The sequence below is a fragment of the Oryza sativa genome, chromosome 1 (genome assembly GCF_034140825.1).
Source record: "Oryza sativa Japonica Group chromosome 1, ASM3414082v1".
Lineage (NCBI taxonomy): Eukaryota > Viridiplantae > Streptophyta > Magnoliopsida > Poales > Poaceae > Oryza > Oryza sativa.
The window spans coordinates 25,144,079-25,169,531 of NC_089035.1; the positions used below are offsets into that span (position 1 = coordinate 25,144,079).

The 25,453-nt window shown below is 42.7% G+C and overlaps 5 protein-coding genes across 6 annotated transcripts; 2 read left to right on the forward strand and 3 right to left on the reverse strand.

The window, feature by feature from the left end:
• Positions 1 to 361: 361 nt before the first annotated feature.
• Positions 362 to 2,899, reverse strand: LOC4326609 (uncharacterized). The gene is made up of 5 exons (XM_015772959.3): positions 2,683 to 2,899; positions 2,508 to 2,600; positions 1,217 to 1,287; positions 1,065 to 1,130; positions 362 to 976 (listed from the first exon to the last, which is right to left on the reverse strand). Exons 1-5 carry the CDS (start codon positions 2,744 to 2,746, stop codon positions 722 to 724), a joined length of 549 nt encoding a protein of 182 aa, XP_015628445.1. The 5' UTR covers positions 2,747 to 2,899; the 3' UTR covers positions 362 to 721.
• A 1,423-nt stretch (positions 2,900 to 4,322) lies between these two features.
• LOC4326610 (psbP domain-containing protein 5, chloroplastic) lies at positions 4,323 to 6,882 on the forward strand. The gene is made up of 10 exons (XM_015767790.3): positions 4,323 to 4,711; positions 5,067 to 5,187; positions 5,282 to 5,331; positions 5,452 to 5,519; positions 5,748 to 5,846; positions 5,937 to 5,996; positions 6,112 to 6,171; positions 6,324 to 6,378; positions 6,466 to 6,515; positions 6,636 to 6,882. Exons 1-10 carry the CDS (start codon positions 4,426 to 4,428, stop codon positions 6,732 to 6,734), a joined length of 948 nt encoding a protein of 315 aa, XP_015623276.1. The 5' UTR covers positions 4,323 to 4,425; the 3' UTR covers positions 6,735 to 6,882.
• Positions 6,883 to 7,083: 201 nt separating this feature from the next.
• On the reverse strand, positions 7,084 to 8,219 carry LOC4326611 (uncharacterized). Its single transcript, XM_015767799.3, has one exon. The coding sequence runs from the start codon at positions 8,128 to 8,130 to the stop codon at positions 7,216 to 7,218; it is 915 nt and encodes a 304-aa protein (XP_015623285.1). The 5' UTR covers positions 8,131 to 8,219; the 3' UTR covers positions 7,084 to 7,215.
• Positions 8,220 to 11,006: 2,787 nt separating this feature from the next.
• LOC4326612 (probable aldo-keto reductase 1) lies at positions 11,007 to 13,435 on the reverse strand. The gene is made up of 7 exons (NM_001424289.1): positions 13,271 to 13,435; positions 12,974 to 13,141; positions 12,675 to 12,878; positions 12,391 to 12,563; positions 12,213 to 12,309; positions 11,970 to 12,123; positions 11,007 to 11,370 (listed from the first exon to the last, which is right to left on the reverse strand). The coding sequence occupies exons 1-7, from the start codon at positions 13,331 to 13,333 to the stop codon at positions 11,195 to 11,197; spliced, it is 1,035 nt and encodes a 344-aa protein (NP_001411218.1). The 5' UTR covers positions 13,334 to 13,435; the 3' UTR covers positions 11,007 to 11,194.
• A 2,258-nt stretch (positions 13,436 to 15,693) lies between these two features.
• LOC9269413 (probable protein phosphatase 2C 7) lies at positions 15,694 to 20,790 on the forward strand. Of its 2 annotated transcripts, none has more exons than NM_001424288.1 (9): positions 15,694 to 15,874; positions 15,979 to 16,339; positions 17,988 to 18,115; positions 18,187 to 18,285; positions 18,375 to 18,533; positions 19,362 to 19,448; positions 19,573 to 19,664; positions 19,819 to 19,893; positions 20,506 to 20,790. In NM_001424288.1, exons 2-9 carry the CDS (start codon positions 16,014 to 16,016, stop codon positions 20,671 to 20,673), a joined length of 1,134 nt encoding a protein of 377 aa, NP_001411217.1. In that variant the 5' UTR covers positions 15,694 to 15,874; positions 15,979 to 16,013; the 3' UTR covers positions 20,674 to 20,790. The 2 variants fall into 2 exon arrangements, 1 of the variants encoding a protein (NP_001411217.1); NR_188274.1 differs by having other exon boundaries at positions 15,715 to 15,874; positions 18,187 to 18,292; positions 20,506 to 20,789.
• Positions 20,791 to 25,453: the final 4,663 nt, after the last annotated feature.

Genomic DNA, 25,453 nt, shown 5'->3' on the forward strand with positions numbered 1-25,453 from the left:
TTTCAAAAGGTAATTTCGCATGAGCGCTGCTTTGTTGTAGTATATGGCGCTTAGGAACGCCCCGATTGAACAGTGTGTACACAGCTAAAATCCTTCTCTGCAAGGTGTTGCGTGGTTCATGTCCTTTTTTTAGTTTGCAGACACGTGTTGAAGTTGTCGTCATGAAGCTTTTAACAACACATACGGAATTATCGTCTTGAAGATTATATAGATTAGATTGTTGACATGGATTCAGATTATTAATAACAGCTACTACCGACAACACAACATTGTAGATGCAAGTTTCAGTTGGAATTTAGGTATAATTTTATCTTGGAAGTACAATTAATTCATTAGATGTATGGCTTGGACTCAGACTATCAGACAATTAAACGAATACATGAGTATTCGTGAACATTGATTTCAATGTATATGAAACAAAATCAATAACTCGGCTCCAAGGAACTAAAGGGACACGTATAGTCGTATAGATCAGAACTGGCAATACTGCTGCGCAGTGTATTCCCCAAGTAGGGCCTTGACATGCCATCATTTGGCCCTGACGAAAACAAATAATCCTAGCTAACCTCAGCATTCTACAACAAAATACAGTAGGTAATTCTGATATCTTGATGTCTGTTCTTCAAGCTGCCCTGGTAGTCTCAGTCCCATTCTGTAGCACAACCTTTCTGAAATACTAGCACAACTCCCTCCCCTTGGTTTGTCAAAGATGACAAGGATCCTAGTTAAGAACAACGATCTTCTGCCGTTTATTGGGCTTCTTTCCTTTTGATGCTTGAGCCTCCGGTTCATCCGCATCTTTGCTAGACATGTTTGTTTCATCACCGCTGTCTTCGTCACTACCATCACTATCATCTTCAGAGTCAGATGAGCTGCAAGCGAATGACCTTCCTGAAGGTGGGAAGCCGTTCATTGTTGCTTCAGCTACTTCTACAGCTTTCTCTGAATGCAAATCAGCTACACCAAGAAGCAAATCCTGGAGATAGAATTATGTGCTCACCAGTTAGTACTAGCTGCACCCTGCATTCCCCTCCATCATGTTACTAAGAGAAAATCTAACTTACCATCTCAATATATTCCTTCTCGTTCCCTGTAAGCGCTTCGATATCATACTCTTCAGGACGCTTATTCTGCAAATATATTACACAAATATTATCTTTAGGAGTTAATTAACAGCATGATCACTCATCTAACGTAATATCAGCTAGAGGCATACTTTTACATCGAGATGCAATTTCTCGTTCGCCTTTGCCATCTCTCCCAAGAAATCTTTCACTCTTCCTAGAACTGACCTCCATTACAACACCCAAAACAAAGGAAAATCCAGTGAGTAAGTGCATAAACTAAACTGAAGGAACTCCTCTGCGTGCAAATTACAACCCATTCTGTCCAGTTCCAGCCAGTGGCGGAGCCAGGATAAAATTATAGCGGGAGCTAAAACAAAATGACCAAGAGCAACTAAGAGAGATTTAGGGATGGGTTAGGATTTTTTTGGGCCTTCTTAGCCTTTTGGGCCCTCATCTATAAATATATGGTTTAGAATTTTAGGAGGGTATTATGGGGCTCTAATGGTATATTAGGGGGTAGAGGGTCTAAAGAACCCCCCCCTCCCTGTCCCACGCTGTCTCTGCCCCTGGTTCCAGCCACAAAGAGCAATCCCACCTCAAAGCATTTGTTTCTTTTCTGGTAAAGCTAATAAGCTAAACTCAGACTACGATTTGATTTTCAAACTAGCAGGTGGCTTCGATATCGGAAAAGATATCATGTACACACAAGCCTTTCGTGTACACGTCGTGCACACCAACCAACTGGCAAATCAAATCGTAGTTGATACTCCCTCTGTTTCATATTATAAGTCGTTTGACTTATTTCTTAGTCAAAACTCTTTAGGATTGACTAAGTTTATATAAAAAAAATTAGCAACATCTACAACACCAAATTAGTTTCACTGAATTTAACATTGGATGTAGTTTGATAATATGTTTGTTTTATATTGAAAATGTTAGTATATTTTTCTACAAACTTGATCAAACTTAAATAAATTTGACTAAGAAAAAAGTCAAACGACTTATAATATGAAACGGATGGAGTATTACACATAGATGTAATAATACTAAAAGCACATACAACTTTCGGTGATACTACTTGCTAATTGGTGTGTGTAAGGTCTGTGCATGCACGGGGAGGCTTGTATGTATAGGATACGTTCCCTCGATATCGTCGGAATACTACTACCTCCGTTTCACCTCCGTTTCAGGTTATAAGACTTTCTAGCATTGTCCACCTTCATGTAGATGTTAATGAAATGCTAGAAAGTTTTATAATCTGAAACGGAGGAAATAGTTATTAACCCGATAGTTCAAGCGAACAAGAAAAAAAAAGGTTTGTGTGATTTGTGTCAAATCAGCAAACTCAATCATGCGGCAGCTAAGCGCAATCGAGAACACCTGCACAATCTTCCAATTCGAGCTGTACGGCGGCGGCGGCAAGAAGAAGAAGAAGGATACCTTGGCTCTTGGGGAGTGGATCGGTGGGAGGCCCCGCCTTGCGCTTCCCCTCCTTGTGCTGCTGCTGTTCTCTCCTCCCCACGAGAATCGACTCTGCAAAAACCACGTAGATTCCAGACGTCAACGAGGACGGAGGAGACCACGAGAGGGATTCGGAGGACAAAGGGACGCGCACCGATGAGGGATGGCGGCTTGGGCTCGGAGGGGAGGTCCAGGAGCTCCTTGCTCGGTTCCCCCATGGCTGTCACCGGCGAGGCGAGGCGAGGCCTTCTGGACAGAGAGGACCCAGTAATCTGGATGGCCCCGCCGGAAGGGAAGAAGCCTAGGGGAAGATGAGCTGCGCGGCGGCGGGAGCGCGCGGCGAGCGGAGACGGTGGAGGCGGCGGGCGGGCGTGTAGTAGGGCTCAGGAAAGCTGGTAATAAACGGGCCTCGGAGTATTTTGGTTTCATGGGTTGGGCTCCCATTGTGTTGTGGGGCCGGAATGTGAGCTACTCCCTTCGTTCGAATGCAACTGCGACTCGTACTAATGCAAATTCTAAACCTATAAATCTGAACAATAATTTATAATTTATGATACGTCACATATATACTCTGTTCATTTCATATTATATGTTGTTTGACTTTTTTTTAATCAAAATTATTTAGACTTGATAAAAAATAACAATATCTAGGACACCAAATTAGTTCCATTAAATTTAACTTTGAATAAATTTTGATTCAACGTTTGTTTTATATTGAAAATGTTATTATATTTTATTATGAGACGGGGTGAGTAGTTTGTAATCTAGTGTGCGCTCACATTATATAATGCACCTTACAAAACATTACTGAATTACGGAGTCATTATGTTTTTTTTCTTTTGGTTTTCACTGCAGGTTTGGTTTTTAAAATATTTAGGGTCTGTTTGGTACAGTTCTAACTTCTAAATATAACTCTATAAGTTGAGTCTGGAGTAGAGTTGTTAAGCTGCCTAAACCCAGCTCTACAACTCTAGTACATTTTGTGAGAGAGCTTCACCCAACTCTACTTCCAAATTTGGTGGAGCTGGAAGGCTGAGCTCTAGCTCCACCCCTCCTGGAGCTGGAGCTGTGCCAAATAGGCCCTTAATATTCTCATGATGAAGTTGGTGTGGTGGTTAAGTAGTGGTTGCACGATTTCACTCACTGGGTTGAAAATCTTGGTGGCCATAAGTAAATAAGTAATACCCACACGTAGTTCAGCTGTCAAAGCTTTAATTTCACAAGGTTAGATCATTGCACTCCGTCTCTTCGTCTCCTCGAGCGCATATTAGGGGATGTATTCACGTGGGGGTGTGTGAATGTGGTACTTGTTTCTTTTTTTAATCATGAGAAAAGTAGAAACTGCTCATGATCATTCTAGTTTAGATACCATTCCGGGGAAGTTGTATTTGTGAAAAAAAAATCTATTCTGTTGTATTATGATATTATATATATTTTTCTTCGAGCGTGTGTTGTGAGATGTATTATGTTGTGCTTTGTATTTTTTTCCTGTTGTATTCACAATATCTTTGCATAAATTTCACTAAAAAAAAGAATGATGAAAAAAAAGTTGAATTCTTGGAGCAAAAGGCCACTCCCCATGTTTCCTCGCATTTCAGCCTCAAGGCTTCAGGCTAGCAGGAGTCTTGTCATTTGTTGTAGCTTTTCTTTTCCTCCCACCAGTTTGCATGACAAGAGGTGGAAATAAATACTGGTCTCAATTTCATTATATTTCATTTATAGTGGCTTTATATGCCAAAAATCCTATTGTAATAGTAGTATACGTGATAAGCTGCAGAGATCTTTTCTTCTTCTGTAGCAAACTGTTTGGATAGAAAATCCAGCCCTCTCCCGACTCCCGAGCGAAGCAGCGAGAGGCTAGAGGCAAGGAAGGAGGCAGCAGCAGAGCAGAGCAGCCATGGCGGCCGCTGCTCTTCTCTCCCCTCCTCCCTCTCCCTCTCCCTCCCCCACCCCGTCCTCGCTCCACCCCAGGCAAGCCCTCCGCTTCGCGGTTGGCACAGGAGGAGGAGGGCGCGCGCGCGCCACGTCGACGGGGACGAGACGCCGCGCGGCGCTCGTCCCGTGCTCCTCCAGCGTGAGCGCGCGCGGCCCCGCTTCGGGAGGCGACGGGTTGGCCCTGGAGAGGAGGCGCCTGCTGCTGTCCGGCCTCGTGTCTTCGTTCGTGCTCGTCCTCCCGGTTTCAGGTGAGCGGAATCGAAATCGACGAGCTGTGGCTTCTACTTTACTTTTTGCCTCTCGACCGTGAATGGAAACTGTTAATTGTGGGCATGTTTAATCTCCGTTTAACTCGTATTACGTGACTGATGATCTGTCTAAGTGTGGCAATTTTAGGGCATATCATTTCTAAATTTCAGAGTGAAATTGTGAGCTGTATTATCATTTTTCTGAAACTGAACTATTTAGAATGGAGTACTATGGATGATGGGCTCATGGGCATGTGCCACCTGCTGTTCTCTTTCTACTCCGTATTTCATTATCCAGTTTGTACTTTGTATGTGTTGGTGAGTACATTGCTGATGAGTCATGATGATTCTGTAGATTCGCATGCTGTTGCCGAGATGGATGAAGATGTGAAAATGGCTACGCTAGTTGACCCGATCAATGCATATTCTTTTCTTTACCCAGTTGAATTGCCAGGAAAGAAATTCACATTCAAATGGTACTGCAATTTAAAAAATTCTCTGTTCTCCCCGCGAGGCTAATTTTGTTGTTTTGCCATTCTGAATGGAACTTGCTATATATTCTGTTTCCAGGGTAGAATCCAGAAAACCAGAACGATATTCCTCTGCTGCACCACTATCTCGTGAGTAGCCTCTGGTATAACAATAATTCGCAATGTTTCTTTTGCCTTGTTGAGCGCAAGATCTTCCAAATTTCGCATCCTTTATGGTTCATGATAAAAGCTGACTGGAACTTTATACAGCTGATGCACGGCAACGTATTGTATCGGAGCGAGTTGACATGATACATAACGTTGTCATCTCAGTCTCGGTAATTCTTCAAATACTATCCAGTACTAGAAACTGTATAGATTTGCAATGTGCTAGGTTTATACCGATTCAATTGAATTCCGTGGGTAGTTACGATCACAATGTTACCATTTGGCGCAAACTGTCATGTTACGAAACTATCAGTAGGGATCACACCAGTTAAACTGTAACGGTGCAATAAATATATCAGCATAGTAATGTACTAATGTGCATCATTTGACTGGTGCAGATTGGGCCGCCAAATTCACGTTTTCCGCCTTCCAAGGACAAGAGCAAGTGGGATCCAAAAGATGTTGCTGATTGGATTTTGGCTGAAAAATCTTCACTGGTAATTTCTTGTGTTCATGTAAAGGACAATTGCGATTGTGGCTTTGCATGATCCCTATTTATTTCTATAACAAACTGTATCCCATTGCAGAAGGTGACGACAGGCCAACGCATGACAGAGAGTTCTGTCCTTGATGCACACTCTTCAGATGTAAGTTTGATCAGTTTTGCCTATTACCTCTATCCTCATGATACAATTATTCTTCCAAAATAGATTTTGTTTCCTGCAATTGAATGCATCTATACATCTTGAATTTTATTTGTAGGTCGATGGAGAACCATACTGGTACTATGAGTATCTAGTTCGGAAATCTCCTACACAATCTGTAAGTTTCTGGGATGTATACATCTGTAAATAAATGTAGGGACATACAATACAAACTCACAAAGGCAATACAGATAAACTTTTCCTGTTATTGTAGTATTAACAGATTGACAATCAGATAAGTGTTCCTAATGATTACATTTGTTTCTTCAGGCACCAGAACCAAATCTGTTTCGCCATAACGTAGCCTGCACTGCTGAACGAGATGGTATCATTTCATTTTTCTAATTTTGATCATTCACTTCATCCATACATTTGAAGGATTGTTCTGTTCACTCTCCTTTTCTTTGATTAGGTTACTTGTACTCCTTGAATGCTTCAACACTCAGCAAGCAGTGGGAATCTGTGAGTTTTGCATGCCCTGGTGTTTGATTTCATTATCGTTGTTGCAGTTACAGGAGGAACATGTTCTGAGACTGTTTTTTGTTTAGATTCTGATCAATTAATCAAATGTTTGCTACGCAGATGGGGCCTTCTTTACAGAAAACAGTGGCATCCTTTCACCTCCTACCCCCTACAGAAAATTATGTTCCTCCATACCAGGATCCATGGAGATTTTGGTGACATTGCAATTCGTTTCCTCCTTTTACTGTTTCACGTTTTAGGTGATCTTGGAACATCAGGTTTTAGAACATATTTTCCTGTAATGGATGCTTCAGTGATGTCTGCACTTTCAGTTCTACAAAATGAAGCCTAGTTCAGTTGTGCAAAATGAAGCCTAGGGACATAGTTTGCTTTTGGCAGTCATCTCAAATTTTCTATCTGATTATTCAAATACCAAAAGTATCTTTTAAATGCATATTAAGACAATGTAGTCTTTTTTTGAACGAAAATTGGGACAATGTAGTCGGATCTTCAAAACGACAACAAAATCATTAGCAGGACAGCAAAAAAAAAAAAGGGGGCAGCTTGATTCAGCAAAAAATGGTACTCCTATAATTTCATTTAGATCAGAAACTGAAACTGAACATGAAAAAAGGCTATCTGTTGTAATTTGATTACATAATATTTTTTTTTGTGTGTAAGAATTCCCAGCACAGAGTTGCTAATTTATAGGACAATCCACTACGCCGCCCATGAGAAAGAAGGGGCACGTCGCCCCGGACACCGCCGTCCAGTTGCCGCAGCCGTAGAAGCACCGCCGCTGCGTCGACCCCGGCATCGCCATCACCCCTCCCGTGCTCGCCACGCCGCAGTAGCAGCACACCGCCGCGCCGCACGGGACGAGCAGCTGCTGCATCTCCTGCTGCTGCTGCTGCTTACGAGCTTGCTCAAGCGGCGGCGGCGCGGCCGGCAGCGAGCCGGTGATGGAGATGGGGACGCCGCGGCGCAAGAGCTCGACGAGGAGGCGCGCCGTGTTGCAGGCGTCGTCGAGGCCGCAGTGCAGGCGCCCCACCCACTCCAGCCCCGCCGCCCTGACCGCCTCCTGCAGCTTCACCCGCTGCCCGCCGCCGCCGAACGCCGCCTCGAAGTGGACCCTGAGGTCGACCCACCGGTCGAAGTAGGCCGGCTTCGCGATGCCCTTGAACCGGCACTCCTGCTCCAGCATGGTGCGGCAGTCGGCGTCGCCCCACGTGACGACGGCGAACCGCCCGCCGCCCTCGACGACCCCGGCCGCACGCAGCCACTCGTCGTGCCTGAGGAGCGCCTCGGCGAGGCCCACCCCGGCGTCGACGTCGCCCTGGGCGATCCCCGTGAGCTCGCGGCAGAAGTCGGTGAGCCGCGGGTGGTGGCGCGGGCGGACGTAGGCGCGGAACGCGGACACGAGGCGGCCCGTGGCGGCGTCCACGAGCACCGCGGGGAACTCGATGATCTCCTGCGGGTAGATCCGCCTGCCCCTCTCGCACGTCGCCTCGAAGTCCACCACCACGAAGTGGTCGAACTCCCCTCCTCCGCCTCCGCCTCCTCGAGGCGGCGGCGGCGCCAGAGCGGCGGCCACCGCGAACGTCGGCGCGAACATGATCGGTGGGTGGGTGGGAGTAGTAGCGAGTTCCTAGCGACCTTTGGGTTTGGGTTGGGTGCGACCCGGCATACGTGGCGTGGTTAGTTGCGAGAGGTTGGCGCGGCGCGTGAATTTATAGCTGGCTGACGAGGCCGACTCCGTGTCGAGTAGGAGTACTCGAGAGAGGATTAGCGTGCCATGCACGTAGTACGGCGTTTATGGCCAAATGGGAATCGGTCACGGATTGCACGGCGCGTCTCACGTGTGATTTTAATAGCCTGCAAGGCGGATGACCACAGCACCGGTGTCACGGGACGCCGTTCGATGGATTTTCTGTTTATTTAACCTTTGTTATTCAGCGTACGAATGAAATTAGAAAAAAAAATTCATGTAAAAAATAGAGATTTTTTTAGAAACACAATTTTACAACGCGTCCACATTATCTCTGTAAACGCGCGCACAAACATACCACTGAGTTTGTTCGAGTTCAACGATTTGCTATCGACATTATCTCCTTCTATAATATACCAGTGACTTTATCAATTGTTCTACAGTACGTCATTGGCTGAACACTATTTTCAAAAATAACTGAAATACCCTTATGGACATACAAGGTTACCAATTAATTTATCTTATTAGAAGTTTCAAAAAAATATAAAAAAAATTATATGGCCTACTTACACAACATGGAAGTTTGTATAGAAGTTTCAAGTTTTTTACATTTATTTTTTTTAAAAAAATATATAACTCATTTGTTATATGCTATATAAAATACATTTTATTGATGTTTTTAATATAAATTATCTTTCGTACACTACATAAGATATTTTTGTGCTATTATCTCTCGTATAAACAAATTTTCACTCATATACCACATAAAAATATTATTTTCTAAAACCTAAATATACCAGAAAAAACTTGAAACATGTATACAAACTTACATGTTGTGTAACGAGGCCACATAAAAATTTTTATATTTTTTTGAAACTTCTAATGAGATAAATCAATTGTTAATCTTGTATGTCTCTAAGGGTATTTTGGGTATTTTTGAAAAGAAGTCCCAGCCCAATAACGTATTATAGAACAATTCATAAAGTCGTCGGTATATTATAGAAGGAGATAATGTCGATGGCAAATCGTTGAACTCGATCAAACTCAGTGGTATAGAATAGATTCTCTCATTCATATATGTCTTGGGATTGACGAAGTGACAATAAACGGATAATAATTAGTCGTAAATATAAGCGTCCGAGTCAACCCGTACATTAGAGAAAATCTCAGGGTGCGTTTGGATCCAAGGCTAGATCAAGGGTGTTCCTACTGCGCGCGCACGCGACAGAACGGGAAGCCGCGCGCGTTCCTACTAACCCTAGCGCTTACCGTGTAAAAAAAACGGCGTGCGTTTTTTTTCATGTTCGCACCTTTTTTTTTTTGTCTCTGAGCGCGTTTTTTTCCTCTGTTTCTTTCCGATTTTTTTTAATCTTTTACACACCTCTTTACAAATGTAGAATTGGAAAGTTTTTTATTTTGACTTGAAAGTTTTTAAATTTTGTATTGAAAGTTTTTAAATTTGAGTTAAAAGTTTTCAAATTTGACTTGAAAGTTTTGAAATCTTGACTTGAAAGTTTTTAAATTTTGTATTGAAAGTTTTTAAATTTGAGTTGAAAGTTTTTATATTTGAGTTGAAAGTTTTCAAATATGGCTTGAAAGTTTTCAAATCTAGGATGAAAAGTTTTAAATTTGGGATGAAAAGTTGAAAGTTTTCAAAATTTAACTTCAAAATGTTTTCAAATCTAGGTTGAAAGTTTTCAAATCTGGATTGAAAGTTTTCATAATTTGACTTCACGTATAGATTTCTTTTCAATCTATTACTTAAAATAATCTTCAAAAAAAGACAAATCTTATCTTAATTATTATCATTACCTAGAACTAACCGAATCAGTTTTATACGTATAGAGAAAAAATTCCGAAAAAAAATAAACGCGCGTCTCGCCAGCACAAGCGCTGAGAATGGCTGACGATGGGACGTGTGGGCCGGCGCGTGCGCGCCGGGCGGGGGCGCGTACGCGCCAATTATGATTTGCACTAGATCAAACCTAGCCTAGCCAGGCAAGACCAGGCGTTTAGAATTGTGAAAAAATCCTAACTTTTGAGGGTGAGCTGGCCCGCAGGGGCGAGAAAATGCTGGCTCACAAGGGAGAGCCAAATCGGCTCGCCTCCGACGGCAAACTCCTCGCGTGAAAAAAATAGCGATATGACGAAGCAATTTATTTTCCTCCGAGACATGTGCGACTTTCTTCAACAACCAGGCTCCATTCTTGCCGAACTATCGGGCTAGCAGATCGTGTATCTATTTCGCTGCCATCTTCTTGTTAATAAATCACTCCATCTTTCCAGTCATGGATGAATGCTAAAAGCAAACGAACCAATTGGACGGGTACGGCAAACCCAGCAAGCAGGCAATAAGTTGGTTTGCCTTTGCCTAGCAAGTCTAGCTAGGCAAGGGAACCAAACGCTCCCTCAGTCTCCAGTGGCCAGGGCATCGTCTTCACAAATCACTGTTTTTATGTACTGATACGCGTCTGTGTATGTACACCCATTTTTCAGAGTGTGCATATACATCTGCTTGCCTCACAAATTTGTTGCGAACATACAACCGATAAACCATACCTTAAGGGCTTGTGTGGCATCCGCATTTCGCCACAATGGTGGCAACTAGAGGCATTGCCATTGACTTAAAAGTGTGGTGTGTCACAATTATGGCATTAATCAGTTTCAATTGGTTAAATTTGCTTGCCACAAGTGTGACAGAATTAGCCAATTAGCCACCAAACCAACGAACACTCCACTTTCAGTCTATACAAGGACTAAAAGAATGCAGACATAAAAATTGTGCTTAAGCAAGTTTTATATGTTTCGTGAAGCTCTCAAAGGCGAGTGGAAGTGCAGTAATTTGTTATTGGCAGTACATTATTAGAACCGCAGAGAGCATTCACAAGGCATACATTTAACACCATCCAGCACATACGCAGGGAGAATAGCAATCAGGCAATATCTTTGATATACTAATATTTTTTTAGCTTTACTTCTTTGGCGTGTCAGCATACTTCCAGGTGTAATGTGCAAATGAGGTATACTGTCTTCCACCAGCGACATCTTCTTCGCGTACCTGGCTAGAGATCTCTTTCAGGTCATCATCCGTGAGGTTCACCTTTAAGGAGTCAATGTTGGCATCTAGGTTTTTTATCTTGGTTGTTCCTGAGAAAATGTAACGAATTGTTTCTCAGTGATGGATCAATCACGGCATATTAGAGCATACAAACAACGAGCTTTGCTGCTTATGTCCGTGCTTGGGACTTGAAGAGTTGAAGGTAACAACAAGCATTAAGAGGAACAATATTGTAGAATCATACCATTTTTTGGAGCCACAATTTTTTTTGGGCTATAGATTAGTAAAAAAAGATGCATCACTACAAGTTTGAAGTTAACATCATGTAGCACAAACTGTGAGGCAAAAGAGGGGTGTTTCTCCTTTGTTTTACAACCAAATAAACTACTACAAGTATATCACAATTGAAACCTCAATGTTACCATGAAATGCTTCGCAGCCATGTTTTTTTTCCCCGAACAAAACACTATCACAAATTCACAATTAAACTACATGCTTATCCGATTATATTATCTCTTTGTGTATCTTGCTCTATTGTCAGAACTACACATTTCACTAACAAGGAAAGAGATTTGAATATCCATCAATCCCTTTATCTCAAGGTAAAAAAGAAAAGGGAGAAAGCATTGGCCATATAGATCTGCATTGTGCACTATCAGTTACATCAGGACGGGGTTATAGCACTCACCTGGTATTGGGACCACATCATCCCCTTGATGAAGAACCCAAGCTAAAGCTAGCTGAGCAGGGCTGCACTGGTGCTTCTTGGCCAGCTCTTCCGTTTTCAGATAAAGCTGTTTATTCTTCTCCAAATTTTCAGCAGAAAATCGTGGATGTCCTTGCTGGAAAGAATAAAACAAAGTTCATACCTAAGTAACTGAAAGTAATTGTATGCTGCAGATCAAGGAATGGCACTTAGAGTAGAGTGTACCAAATTAGATTCAGCAGACAATTGTTCTGTCACTCCTCTCCCTCCGAAAAACCCGCGGGCGATAGGGCTGTAGGGAACAATTCCAATGCCCAACTCCCTGGAATGGAGTCCATGGATTGCGATGAGTTTACTTGCATGAGCAATCAATCATTAGTAAAACCTGCGATGCGGAATTCACCTGCAGAGCGGCACAATTTCGGGTTCAATGTCACGAGCCCAGAGAGACCACTCCATCTGAACTGCAGTGATTGGGTGCACGGCATGAGCTCGCCTGATGGTGTCAGGGCTCGCCTCCGATAGCCCAATGTACCTCACCTTCCCCTCCTCCACCAATTTCTTGAGCTCACCAATCTAGTTCAGCACCAACCCGAATGGCAATACAAGAATTTACAAGGTGTGTGTGAGGAAGGGTAAAGAACTGAAGAAAGAAATCAAGAAAGGGGGCGAGGTGGAGCAAGAGACCGTGTCCTCGATGGGGATGGTGGTGTCGACGCGGTGCTGGTAGTAGAGGTCGATGTAGTCGACGCCGAGGCGGCCGAGGCTGGCCTCGCAGCAGGCGCGCACGTACTCCGGCCGGCCGCACACGGCGCGCACGCCGTCGGCGCCCCGCCGAATCCCGAACTTGGTGGCCACCTGCACCTGCTCCCGCGGCAGCTGCTTCAGCGCCTGGAAATCCGAAGGCGATGGGGTTAGCTCATCATCATCCAATCCAACCACAAGAAACCACGAACGATGAAGGAAGGGAAGGGCCCCGACCAGACCTTGCCGAGGAGGATCTCGTTGGCGAGGGGGCCGTAGACGTCGGAGGTGTCGAAGAAGGTGACGCCGCGGCGGAAGGCGTGCGCGATGACGGCGGCGCCGGCGTCGTCGTCGAGCGGCGAGTTGTACGCGCCCGTGAGCCCCATGCACCCGAACCCCAGCTTGGACACCTACAGCAAGGTCGTCGAATTCAACATCCATCGATTCACACTCACTGTCACTGGCCGATTCAGCGCAAACCGAACGAACGGAAATACGGGGAAGTAGGAATTGACGATCGAGCAAGCGGGCATGTTCACCTCTAGGCCCCGGGTGCCGAGCTTGACTCGAGGCATCGGCGCCAGTGGAGCTTGCTCCGCCATGGCCTCTCGGCGGCGGTCGCAGGGGGAGTGAGAGTGAGAGGAGGAAGGCAGTGGGGAAGGGAGTGGAAGTGAATCGCAGTCTCCACCTTTGTTCTGTTCTCCAACGCCTCTGGCCTCTTGCTTTGGATATTTAGGTGCTCAGTCACTGCCACAACGCCACGTGCCATTTGCCAGTGTTTCATACGGTTCCCTTGATTTGATGATGAGAGTGATTTTCTCGTGACATCATTCTTATTTGCAGGTAAATTTAATAGTTATAAAAAATTAAACATTTTAAGAAGAGGTATTAAATGTGATATATCACTCTACAGCCATATAAGTTAAAATTGATTTCTTTTCACACACAAAAAAAATCAAATTACGACTAGTTAACGTATATTTCTACGGTCAAATTTGTTTTTTCTTTGCAACATTTTGAAGTTACATTTGACATCGCATGTTTGTGGAGTGGTCTATCGCATATTAATTTATCTTGTTGATTTTTTTAATAATTATTTAAGTGAGACGCAAACAACAAGTAAATGTCTCCTCGATAGTTTAGATAATTATCCTTTGACAATGATGATGTTTTATGGAACACGGTAAAAAATTTAATTAGAAGAATCGGCCTTAGTAAAAAAAAAGAATTTTAAAACTGTTGGGTTATTAGTTCGTTATAGTCTGTTTTCTGACATTAGTTGTTTAAACCTTAATATCACAAGTGGTTGCTGTATTTATTTTTTACAGTTTAACAGTCGTATCTCAAACCATTAAAATATTTTAGTTACTACTAGACTTTGAAAGACAATTTTATCCAAAAATATATGATCAAAGAAATAAAAAAGTATTTTTAATGGTTAATACTTACTTCGTATATTGTTAGTTGTCTTATAGCATCACCAACAGATTAGCAATAATTTATCTCCAAAATTTAAATTTTAGGTTTACTAAATTGAAAATCGGAAGTGGAAAATCTCCTCCCTCCAAGACGTAGGCTAAATTCAATTTAATCCCAACATCTAAAAGTGGGCCTTATGTTAAACTACCAATAGAAATTTCTGTTTTTTTTCCTTCCACACGCGTAGAAAGATTGATCGCCGCTCACGCGGGAAGCACATGAGAAATGCGCAAACTAGAGATTGGGAGTCGCTCTCTCGCCCTCAAATCCAAAATACAAAATATATGGGGATGAGAACTCCAAAACTAGTGTAAGGCCTTTGGGGATATGTTGGATCCGATTTTTTAAGTAAAAATCCCCAAATCAATTTTGGGAAGGAAATAAGATAACGGTTGGTGATGCTCTTAAGGGTCAAATCTTAGCGATGAAAATGGAGGAAAAAAACCCATAAACTAATTTAAAAATTTGAAATTGGTTGCCCTTAGTTGTTGTATAAATCAATAGAAATTTTGCACTCCCTTAGTTGGTAGGATCCCTTTCTCACGTCACATGCCGACATGCGTTTGCCAATACTTATTGTACTGAAAGTATTAAAATATAAATCTGCTATACATGCTATGTGAAACACAATAGATATCGATCTTTTATTTTTATTTTGTTTAATATAATTACCTCTTTTATTATCACCATCAGAATATGAGTAGATTAATAACCTTGCTCTATATAAAAATGTAGTTTTATGATAATTTTATTATTAAATATGTAGTTTGTGGTACTTAGCCTTAAATTTATAGTTTTATGATGAATTTATTGTTAAATATGTAGTTTTACAATAATTTTATCAAACATCTATAATTTTGTAAAAAAAATTACTTTTAGAACAAATGTAGATTTGAAATTCTCCGACAGCCGACAGGTGACAAATCTATTTTTGTGCAATTGCAATGAATTTTCCATTACCATTTACGACATATATATTGTAGCAGTGCAACGTATTTTGTTTTGCTGCCCCCGTTTGCTCTCGTTGTACGCATGATTTTTTTCTGGTTCTTTGATCTTTTAATTTTGTTTGTTTGTTTGTTTTGAAATAGCTATGCCATGTTCAAAAAGAAAAGCTCTGCCATTGAATTGGTAAGGCCGAACAGGCCTGTCAATCCAGCCCATGCGTGATTAGTTGCGGGGCCGAGCAATCCTGAAAAAATCCCATCGTAGAGTCCTGTTGGGCCCACCTGACAGGGACCAGCCGCCGCTTCCACGAGCCCTACCAGGTCAAACCGTCAAACCCCCGCGGCGCCCGGCACTCGAATTGTCCCCCCACCAACACCCGCATCACTGACAAATGGGCCCACATAACCTGGTCCCACTATCCAGTGACCAAAATCTTCCTGGGCCAGCCCACCAGGAAAAGAAAAGGGGCAAATATGAGGAAACTTGAATCGAAGAAAAAAAAAAGAAGCTATTTCTCCCTTTTATAGCCTCGTCTCGTCTCCTCCCTTCGCTTGCAATCGCTTCGTCTCGCTCCCATCCCTCCCTCCCCCGCGTCCAGCTCAGAGATGAGCTCTCCCACCTGTACGCGCGAATCTAGAACCTTCTAGATCCTCTCCCCTTCCCGATCCGCCCGCCTCGCCTCGTCTCCCGCCCCACCCCGATCCGATCCCCCGAAGGTCCGTACGCGCCCGCATTGCCCAGTGCCCACGCCGAGATGTGGCGTGTTTTTGAATGTGTTACGAGCGAAGGTTTTGATTCTCTCTGTTGCTTCTTCTGCTAGGTCTCGGGGTTGGGGGGGGGGGGGGGCGAATCCTGATGGCGGCGCACGGCGGTGGCGGCGTGGAGGAGGATCAGGCGGGGTCGAGCTCGCTGTGCCCACCTGCTGCGGAGGCAGAGGCGGCGGCTGCGGCGGCGGCGATAGCGAGGGCGGCGCGGCCTCCGAGGCCGGGCAGGGACAAGAGGCTCGGCGTGCGGCACCCGCTGAAGCACCGGAGGTTCCGCGCGGGGGGCAAGGCGGCGGTGGCGGCCGGCGCTAGGGAGGTCGGGGAGGCGACCACCGTGGCGGAGGCGACGGCGACGGGGCCTCCGAAGGGGAGCGACGAGGATGACGAGGCTAGGTACATTTGCGGCGGATGGACGAGGTAACCTGTCATTTCACGGCGTTCTGTTCTCTAGCTTACCGGGTGGTTTATCCTACTGTTCGTTTTAGTTTAAAATAATTTTGGGTCTGCGTTAGCGTGGTAGCAAGTTAAACTTTTACACTTACGTCTAATTTTTTCAAAATTGGAATCGTCTAGATTCATGTAATTTGTTTGTATTCATTGGTGTTGGGTAGGAGTAGCAACTTACAATTAGGTCTGATGCTTTTCCGTTTGTTGATTGGAACTGACCTATCATTTGCACGGCTTCCTTCGATTGTTGATAATATATGCAGTTGCATCCAGGCATGTTGGTACGGTTAAAGTAATACATTCACCAGGGAAACCCGTAGCTTTTGATCCTTATCACTTTGGTTATAAGCTGGAGAAACTTGAGCACAATGAGATCATAACTCTTCTATGTAGTTCCTAACTCTTGCATTGAATTTAAAGCTACAAACTTACTGATTCCTATAATGAAAAAAATGGCCAAAGGATATAATTGTTCATGATCACGTGCATATATACTCCCTCCATTTTTTATAAATGTTTGCCGTGTTGACTTTTAGGCATTCATTTGGCCATTCGTCTTATTCAATAAAATTACGCAACTATGCAAAAATATGAGTCATGCTTAGAGTACTTGTAATGATAAACAAATCACAACAAAATAATTACATTTTTTTTGAATAAAACGAATGGTCAAACTTATGTTCAAAAGTCAAGAGCATCAAATATAAAAAAATGGAGGGAGTAATTCTTAGTACACCAATAGGTCTAATACCACATGGGGATGTTAGTCTTAGATGCTTGTTTGTAAGATACATACCATGTACTAGTTCCATTAACTGCTTGAGTTACCGTTAAGTAGTGAGAATCAAGACCTATATTTCTGCAATAATATTATTATCTGAATAACATCAGAAGAAAAACACAAATGCTTAAAAATCAGATTATGAAAAGCTTTAAAAAGTCACTAATTGAAGTCATGTCTGTGGAATGTGGAATGGAAGTTATCACTGGCCCAAAAATCATCGCGCATAGCGTGAATGATAAATCATCATACATATTAGGACCTACAAATATATCATGAGTGGCCCATTACCTGCCACTTATTTATGCGTTTTATGTGCAGTAATACATAAAACGATTTTTTGATGCCTAGGGATTTCGTCACGCATGTGGAACAAATAAGCATTAGGTTATGCGCTTGTGCTGGGTTTATCACTTCTGAGTGAAGCTGTGGGCATTAGCCTTTTAGCATCTCAATACTTAGTGTTTATGCTATTTAAAAGGCTTCTCTAGCCGCAGTCTGCTTAAGGTTTTGCAGCTTCTGAAGATTGACTGCGCTTGGTTTATGGTTAAGATAACTGGATTGGCTAACCTTAACGCAGCTGTCTATCTGAACCCAAACTTGTGTTTACAGCTAACACATTTATGACATTGCATTTAGATACAGATGCTAGCAATGTGGTACAGTGGCAGTGGCACCTCAAGCACATGCAAAATTATGCATCAATTGGAGATGATCTTATCACCTGTCACCTGATCACATGGATTGTTTAAACTTGAGCGTGCATGGCAGCATAAGTCAATTTATTTGTCTATTAACTTTCTGAATTCTTCTCTCTGTGAGTATCTGTGGTTACAGTGATGATGGAAGAATGAGTTGTGGATACTCAAGCTTTAGAGGGAGAAGAGCAAACATGGAAGACTTCTATGACATAAAATCATCAAAAGTTGATGATAACCAAATAAACCTCTTTGGAATATTTGATGGTTAGAGATTTACCTTTCAAACACCATAATATATATGTATTCATTCAAACTAAAATTCTTTATCATTATAGGTCATGGTGGTTCACATGCTGCTGAGCATTTAAAGAAGCACTTATTTGAAAATCTTCTGAAACATCCGTCATTCATCACTGATACAAAATCAGCAATAAGTATGATGTTAGTTCAGATAACGTTATTTCAAGATCATTTTGTGCTTCTAGTAGCTAATCAACAGATCTAACTAAATGGTATTTCCCAGGTGAGACCTACAGAAAAACTGACTCTGATTTCTTGGATGCTGAGACTAATATTAATAGAGAGGATGGGTCAACTGCATCAACAGCAATTTTCGTTGGTAACCATATCTATGTGGCAAATGTTGGTGACTCACGAACTGTGATGTCAAAGGCTGGCAAAGGTGCAAGTGCAAGCTTTTTTTTTTCTCAAGATTTGTTTCTTAATAATAATGCTTAATACTTGAATAGCATTGAGGGGCATGTCTCATTTGTGAAAGCAGCATTGGAGTTTTCACCATGGATTATATCATAATTCAGGACTATGTGTTCTTGGTGCTAGTTAATGGTGATGGGCATGCGTTGGACATGTTAACAATTGCAATGAATCCATTATTCCTGTTGTTTTTTTTAATTGGAAAGGGTTTCATTGTAAGAGGGATGGCAAAGATGGTAGAGAAAACATGTCTGGAATAGTGGAATATATTACTTATCAATATGGTGACATGATTGAAATACTTTGTTTTTCAGATGAAGTAGGAATACAGAAAATAAATACAGCAAAGTAGGTGTCAACCTTGTTTCGATGGAAAATAAATCATCATGCTTGTTTGTTTCAAATCCTTTTATTCGAAAATGGTACTTTCTTTATGACAATGGGGTTATTATTGGACAATACTGAGTTGAATTATGTATGTCGTAAGTGGATTTGTGTAATGCAAGTGATGACAGAGAATCCTTTTGTTTATGATTTACATAGGCGGTTATCTTTGGAAACTGTATGTGAATGATGTACAAGTATACTTTCTTGAGGAAGCTGCAATTGAATAAATATTTTTTTGCCATCATTTCTTTGCCTTTTCATTTATTGAAAGAATTTGGTGGATGCCTTTAAATTGTTAATGTCATTTTTTCCTGATTTCCTTCTTTCAAGATGCATCCTATGATATGCTGTTAAAGCATTTTTAATCTCTTTTTTTTTAATTACTCATTTTTTTATCTATTCTTTGCAGCTATTGCACTCTCTAGTGATCACAAACCAAATAGAAAAGATGAGCGGAAACGGATTGAGAATGCTGGAGGGGTTGTGACATGGTCTGGTAAGTATTATGCCTCTGGGTGGAAGTTTTTGCTTTTTCTGCCTATCCACATTCAATCACACGCGCATGGCAAATGATTTTCTGAAAGATGTTTTAGCCGATAATAGAAATGGGTTTTTTGCAGGGACATGGAGGGTTGGTGGTGTACTAGCAATGTCTCGGGCTTTTGGTAATCGTTTCTTGAAGCGATTCGTTGTTGCTGAGCCTGAGGTCCAGGTGATATTCTAATCTTGTAATGTTTATGATCTTCCTGTTCTGTTCGTGTTAAAGATAGAACAGTATGATATTACTATGGAACCTGGTATTTTATTTCATATATGTACTTCTCATGGACTAAAACAGTACATAATGACCTGCAAAATTCTGTCAGGAACAAGAAATAGATGATGATTTGGAGTTTCTGATTTTGGCTAGTGATGGGCTGTGGGATGTGGTGTCCAATGAGGTTAGCATGCCCTATGCCAAATTGGATACATTATATGTTTTTCCCCTTCATGAGCATCTGTATATATACGCAAGTAAAATCCACACTGCTCTATCTTTCGTATACTATTATATAAAATAGATGAATGGGTGGCACTGTTTTATGAGTCTGTACCACTGTTTTATGCACTTCTTTGAAGCAGTGCATATCTGGTGTAACTATTGTTTTGGTTCAGTTAACAATAGCTAAAAGAAGGATCGCTTTGCTGGATATAAAGTGTTGATTTAATCATGTTTGTAGTTATTGCCAAACAGTAACCATTCATATTGGACCCTTTCTACCGATATTTCCTGAAACCAGTTAGGAAGCTCGCATGGAAAAGATTTAGAGAAAATTTGCTTTGTAAGCTAGCAATAAGTTTGACAATGCAGGTCATTTTATGATTGAAAACCTCCATATCCTCTGTTGATTGATGTGTTTGCTTTCTTGTATAACTGATATCTAATGTTGCGTATACTGGTGTTTTCATCAACATTCTTTCTGCTTCTACCTAAACTAGGAATAATTGCAACCAAGGGCTGTTCCCTGTTCATTCCCAAGTTTGTTCTGATATAATGAATTTGGTTGTTCCAGCATGCCGTTGCATTTGTAAAGGCGGAGGAGGGCCCTGAGGCCGCAGCCCGGAAGCTGGCAGAGATTGCTTTTGCCCGTGGAAGCACCGACAATATAACATGCATCGTTGTAAAATTTCTCCATGCTAAGATGGCCGTAGATGCTGCCTCGTCTAGTGAGCGAAGTTGATTTCTTCTGTTCTATTTCTCTTGTTCATTTTATCATCTTAATCTGGAGTGCTGGCATCAATCACGGTGCAACCTTAACTATTGGGCGTTTATATATTTGTTTGTTCATTGACCTTGAGCCTGTCTACTTGCTTTGGGATTTGGTGTCTGTGCAATGCCGCAATGGATCCGTTCGCTGGCGCAGTTGCTCGTGTGAACTGCGGTACTTTTGGTTCACTACTTCGCTTTGCTAAGCCACATCTTAGTCATGCCACAATTGTTAGGTAGGTGTTTATTTCGCCACCACAACTTAGGCTTGCCATACTTTGTTATACTTTGGGCCCATCAGTCATTCACTCTTTTTTTTTTCAAACCATGCCACACTTGTGGCCTACTCATTTATGGCCACATTTTTGTGCCATGCCACAATTTACCTAAGGTTAGTTGTGGCAAAGTTAGTCACCAACCAAACCCCTCAGTGTTACTTCGTTCGGTTCTCAGAGCTTGTCCGACTTATTATTAGCTAGCCAGGTCATGTTTACTGTGGTATTTCAGCGATGTTAGTAATGATATTTAATTGAAGCCTTAGATTCGGTTTGACACGATAGAATACAAGAGGAGATCACTACTACAGAAAACATTATTGGTGTAGGTTGGGAAACCCCCATAGGTGCTAGATTTTTCAAACGGCCCCAGAGAGGTTGATGCTGACGATGGAAGCTCATCGGTAACGAATTGACAACCGACACCTATTAGGGGGCGGAAATTTTTTAAAAAAGTCGGCTCAATGAGTCGGCTAATGCTGATTGCTCCCAATCCTATTGCCCCCAATTCACAAAATACATGAATCACCAAATCATCCAAATGCAATCACAAATCGAAATCAAGAATCCCCACAAAATCAACATCCCAAATCAAACCACTGCCTTGTGGTGGTTACTAAATCAACATCCCAAATCACAAAAATCCCCACAAAATATTCACAAATCAAACCACCGCCATGCCAGAGAGAACTGTCATTGGTTCCATGTTGGGGAGGAGGACAAACCGCCGTCGCTGCACAACTATCGCCATCTTGGGGAGGGGAGCATCGCCACCACCGCTTAGGATTTGAGGAGACGGGAGAGGAGGCGAGAGAGGAGTTGAATAAAAAGATAGGGTGAAAAAAGGGGCGTGTGGACGGAGAAAAGGAAAGGAAAAGAGAGGGTGAAAAAAGGGGCTTGCGGACGGAGAAAAGGGAAGGACAAAAAAAAAAGGAGACACGTGTAGGATCGAGATGTCGACTAGAGGGGGGTGAAGCATCTAGGCCCCCAGCGTTGATTTTGGTAATTAATGACAAACGCTAATTGTAGACTAACTATTCTCTTAAGTTATACATCTTGAGATATGTCCATATGATGTGTATGCCATGGATGACTATCGAGGATTAAAATCAATGGCGCAAAACAAAAGGAATGAAGACGATAAAACTGGCGGTTTTATTTTAATTGATCGAGGAGTTTGGACGATCAAATTTGCTAGATTTGTTTATAGCTTTGCCGTACTATCAAGAGAGGTAATGACCTAAACAAAGAGATGATCAGAATGCCACATTAGGTCATTTGCATTTAGACTTGGTTCACTATTAAAGTTTTATGTGCTTCTCTGTCTAGGGCTGGTCTGACCGTGGGCCTCAAGCTGGTTTGACCGACGTGTCTTGGCCGGTCTGACCGGCCCCCTGAAAGGTGGCTGTGGCCTGGTTGGTGTGCTCTGGGGTATCAGAACTTGGTCTCTCTTGATTAGACTTTACCGCCTAGAGAGAAGATGTCAAATAAGGTGAACCATGTAGGAAAGACTCCTATGTTTAATGGCACTAATTATTCCACTTGGAAGATTAAAATGTCTACTCACCTCAAAGCCATGAGCTTCCACATTTGGAGTATTGTTGATGTAAGCTTTGCTATCACCGGGTCGCCCCTGACGAAAGTTGATCAACGCAACGTCAAACTCAATGCTCAAGCTATGAATATATTGTTCAACTCTTTGAGCCAAGAGGAGTTTGATAGAGTGAGCAACCTTGAGACGGCATATGAGATTTGGAACAAGTTGGCAAAGATTCATGAGGGCACAAGTGAGTATAAGGATGCCAAGCTCTATTTCCTCAAGATCCAGTATGAGACATTCTCTATGTTGCCTCATGAGAATGTGAATGACATGTATGAGAGGCTCAATGCCATTGTAAATGATCTCAAGGGGCTTGGGGCAACCTACACCGACCTTGAGGTTGCCCAAAGGATGCTTAGGGCTCTACCGTATAAGTATGAGACCCTAGTCACCATGCTCATCAACTCCGACCTGCCAAGAATGACACCCGCAAGCCTTTTGGGGAAGATCAACACTAATGACATGTACAAGTTAAAGAAGAAGGAGATGGAGGAAGCCTCTCTATCTAAGAAGTGCATTACTCTCCAAGCCGAAGTGGAAACAAGGGCAATAGCTAGGTGAATGAAGACAAGGGTGACTTGGAGGAAGAAATGTGCTTCTTGCTAGAAGATTCAGCGAGCTCTTAGGAAGGAGAAAGGGAAAGGGAAAGGACTCTAGCTCCTATAAGAGAAGAAGTAGAAGACCCAACAAGATCCTCTCCAACTTGAGATGTTTTGAGTGTGACGAGAAGGGGCACTTTGCTTCTAAGTGCCCTTCCAAGGAAGATGAAGGTGACAAGCCATCCAATAAGAAGAGTGGAAGCTACAAGCTCATGAAGAAGCTCAAGAAGGAGTGAAAGAAGATTGAGGCTTTCATTGGGCAATATGTCTCAAATGAAGAGAGCTCCACTTCATCTGAGTCCTATTGCCCAATGAAAGCCTCAATCTTCTTTCTCTCCTTCTTGAGCTTCTTCATGAGCTTGTAGCTTCCACTCTTCTTATTGGATGGCTTGTCACCTTCATCTTCCTTAGAAGGGCACTTAGAAGCAAAGTGCCCCTTCTCGTCACACTCAAAACATCTCAAGTTGGAAGGGTCTTGTTGGGTCTTCTACTTCTTCTCTTATAGGAGCTAGAGTCCTTTCCCTTTCTCCTTCCTAAGAGCTCGTTGAATCTTCTAGCAATAGCAAGAAGCACAATTTCTTCCTCCAAGTCATCCTTGTCTTCATTCACCTTGCCATTGCCCTTGTTTTCCACTTCGGCTTGGAGAGTAATGCACTTCTTAGATGGAGAGGCTTCCTCCATCTCCTTCTTCTTTAACTTGTACATGTCATTGGTGTTGATCTTCCCCAATAGGCTTGCGGATGTCATTTTTGACAGGTCGGAGTTGATGAGTATGGTGATTAGGGTCTCATACTTGTCCAGTAGAGCCCTAAGCATCTTTTGGGCAACCTCAAGGTCGGTGTAGATTGCCCCAAGCCCCTTGAGATCATTGACGATGGCATTGAGTCTCCCATACATGTCATTCACATTCTCATGAGGCAACATGGAGAATGTCTCATATTGGATCTTGAGGAAATGGAGCTTGGCATCCTTATACTCACTTGTGCCCTCATGAATCTCCGCCAACTTGTTCCAAATCTCATATGTCGTCTCAAGGTTGCTCACTCTATAAAACTCTTCTTGGCTCAAAGAGTTGAATAATGCATTCATAGCTTGAGCATTAAGTTTGACGTTGCGGTGATCAACTTCCGTCAAGGGCGACCCGGTGATAGCAAAGCCTATATCAACAATACTCCAAATGTGGAAGCTCATGGCTTTGAGGTGAGTAGTGGGAAGGTTGAGGGGTTGAGGACCCTGCCAAGTGTGGTCAATAGGATTGTGTGAGCCACAATTCTCCCTAGATATGGAAACAATGATGATAAACCTCATGATGCAAGAGATTGCCATATCAGAGGGGACCTTTGAACAATGTATCTATTATGCCCCTTAGATTATGAGGTTGATTCAAAACAAGCTTGCCGATGTTGGAGGAAACTTAAAGCAACACAAGCAATATAAGGACTTTAACTTGCTTCTGCAAGGGGTACTAGAGTGTGGACTTCCACTTGTAGGGTCGAGATGTCACTAGAGGGGGAGGGGGGAATAGGTGATTTAAAACTAAATGACACCTAATCAAAACTAACCTAAGTTGCTAGGCTTGGTGAGGGACGAAGTTAACTAAACAACTAAATTATGTTTTGCAAACCTAGAGTGATATAGGCTCAAATATGTCTCTATGAAAGTAAATTGCACAAATGTAAATGCAATAAGTAAATGAGACAATAGACAAGGAGTTTTTTTTTCACCCGAGGTTCGGATCGGTTTCCTACTCCCCGTTGAGACGAGCCCAACTTCACCGCTCAAAACCACGAAGCCACCGCAAGCCCCCTTCATCAAGGGGTGGGCAAGATGGGAGCTAGCCCACGAAGTGGACTACCCAAGCCTCGATCACTAGGAGTAGTTCTTCATTCACTCCAAAGGTGGTGAACTTCAAACCACTCACAATCGGCGTCGGGCCTTCTCCACGATCTCCTTGGAGAGGTCCTCGGGCAACACCTCCACAAGCCGTCTAGGAGGTGGCAACCTTCATGAGTAACAAGCGATGACCCGACTCGGAGATGATCAAGTGCCACACTAGCTCTACAATGAAGCAAATGCGCTTGACTCTTGGCTAATCATCCCTTAATCACACCAAATGGATGAACACAAGCACTAGAGTGTGTGCAAGGGATGTATGCAAGTGAAGCAAGTGTCAAGAGAGTCCCCTTGCTGCTAGTGGCGGGGAGGGGGTGGGGGTATTTATACCCCAACCCACAAAAACTAGCCGTTGGGGTCGAAATTCCCCAACTCAGTGCATTGTCG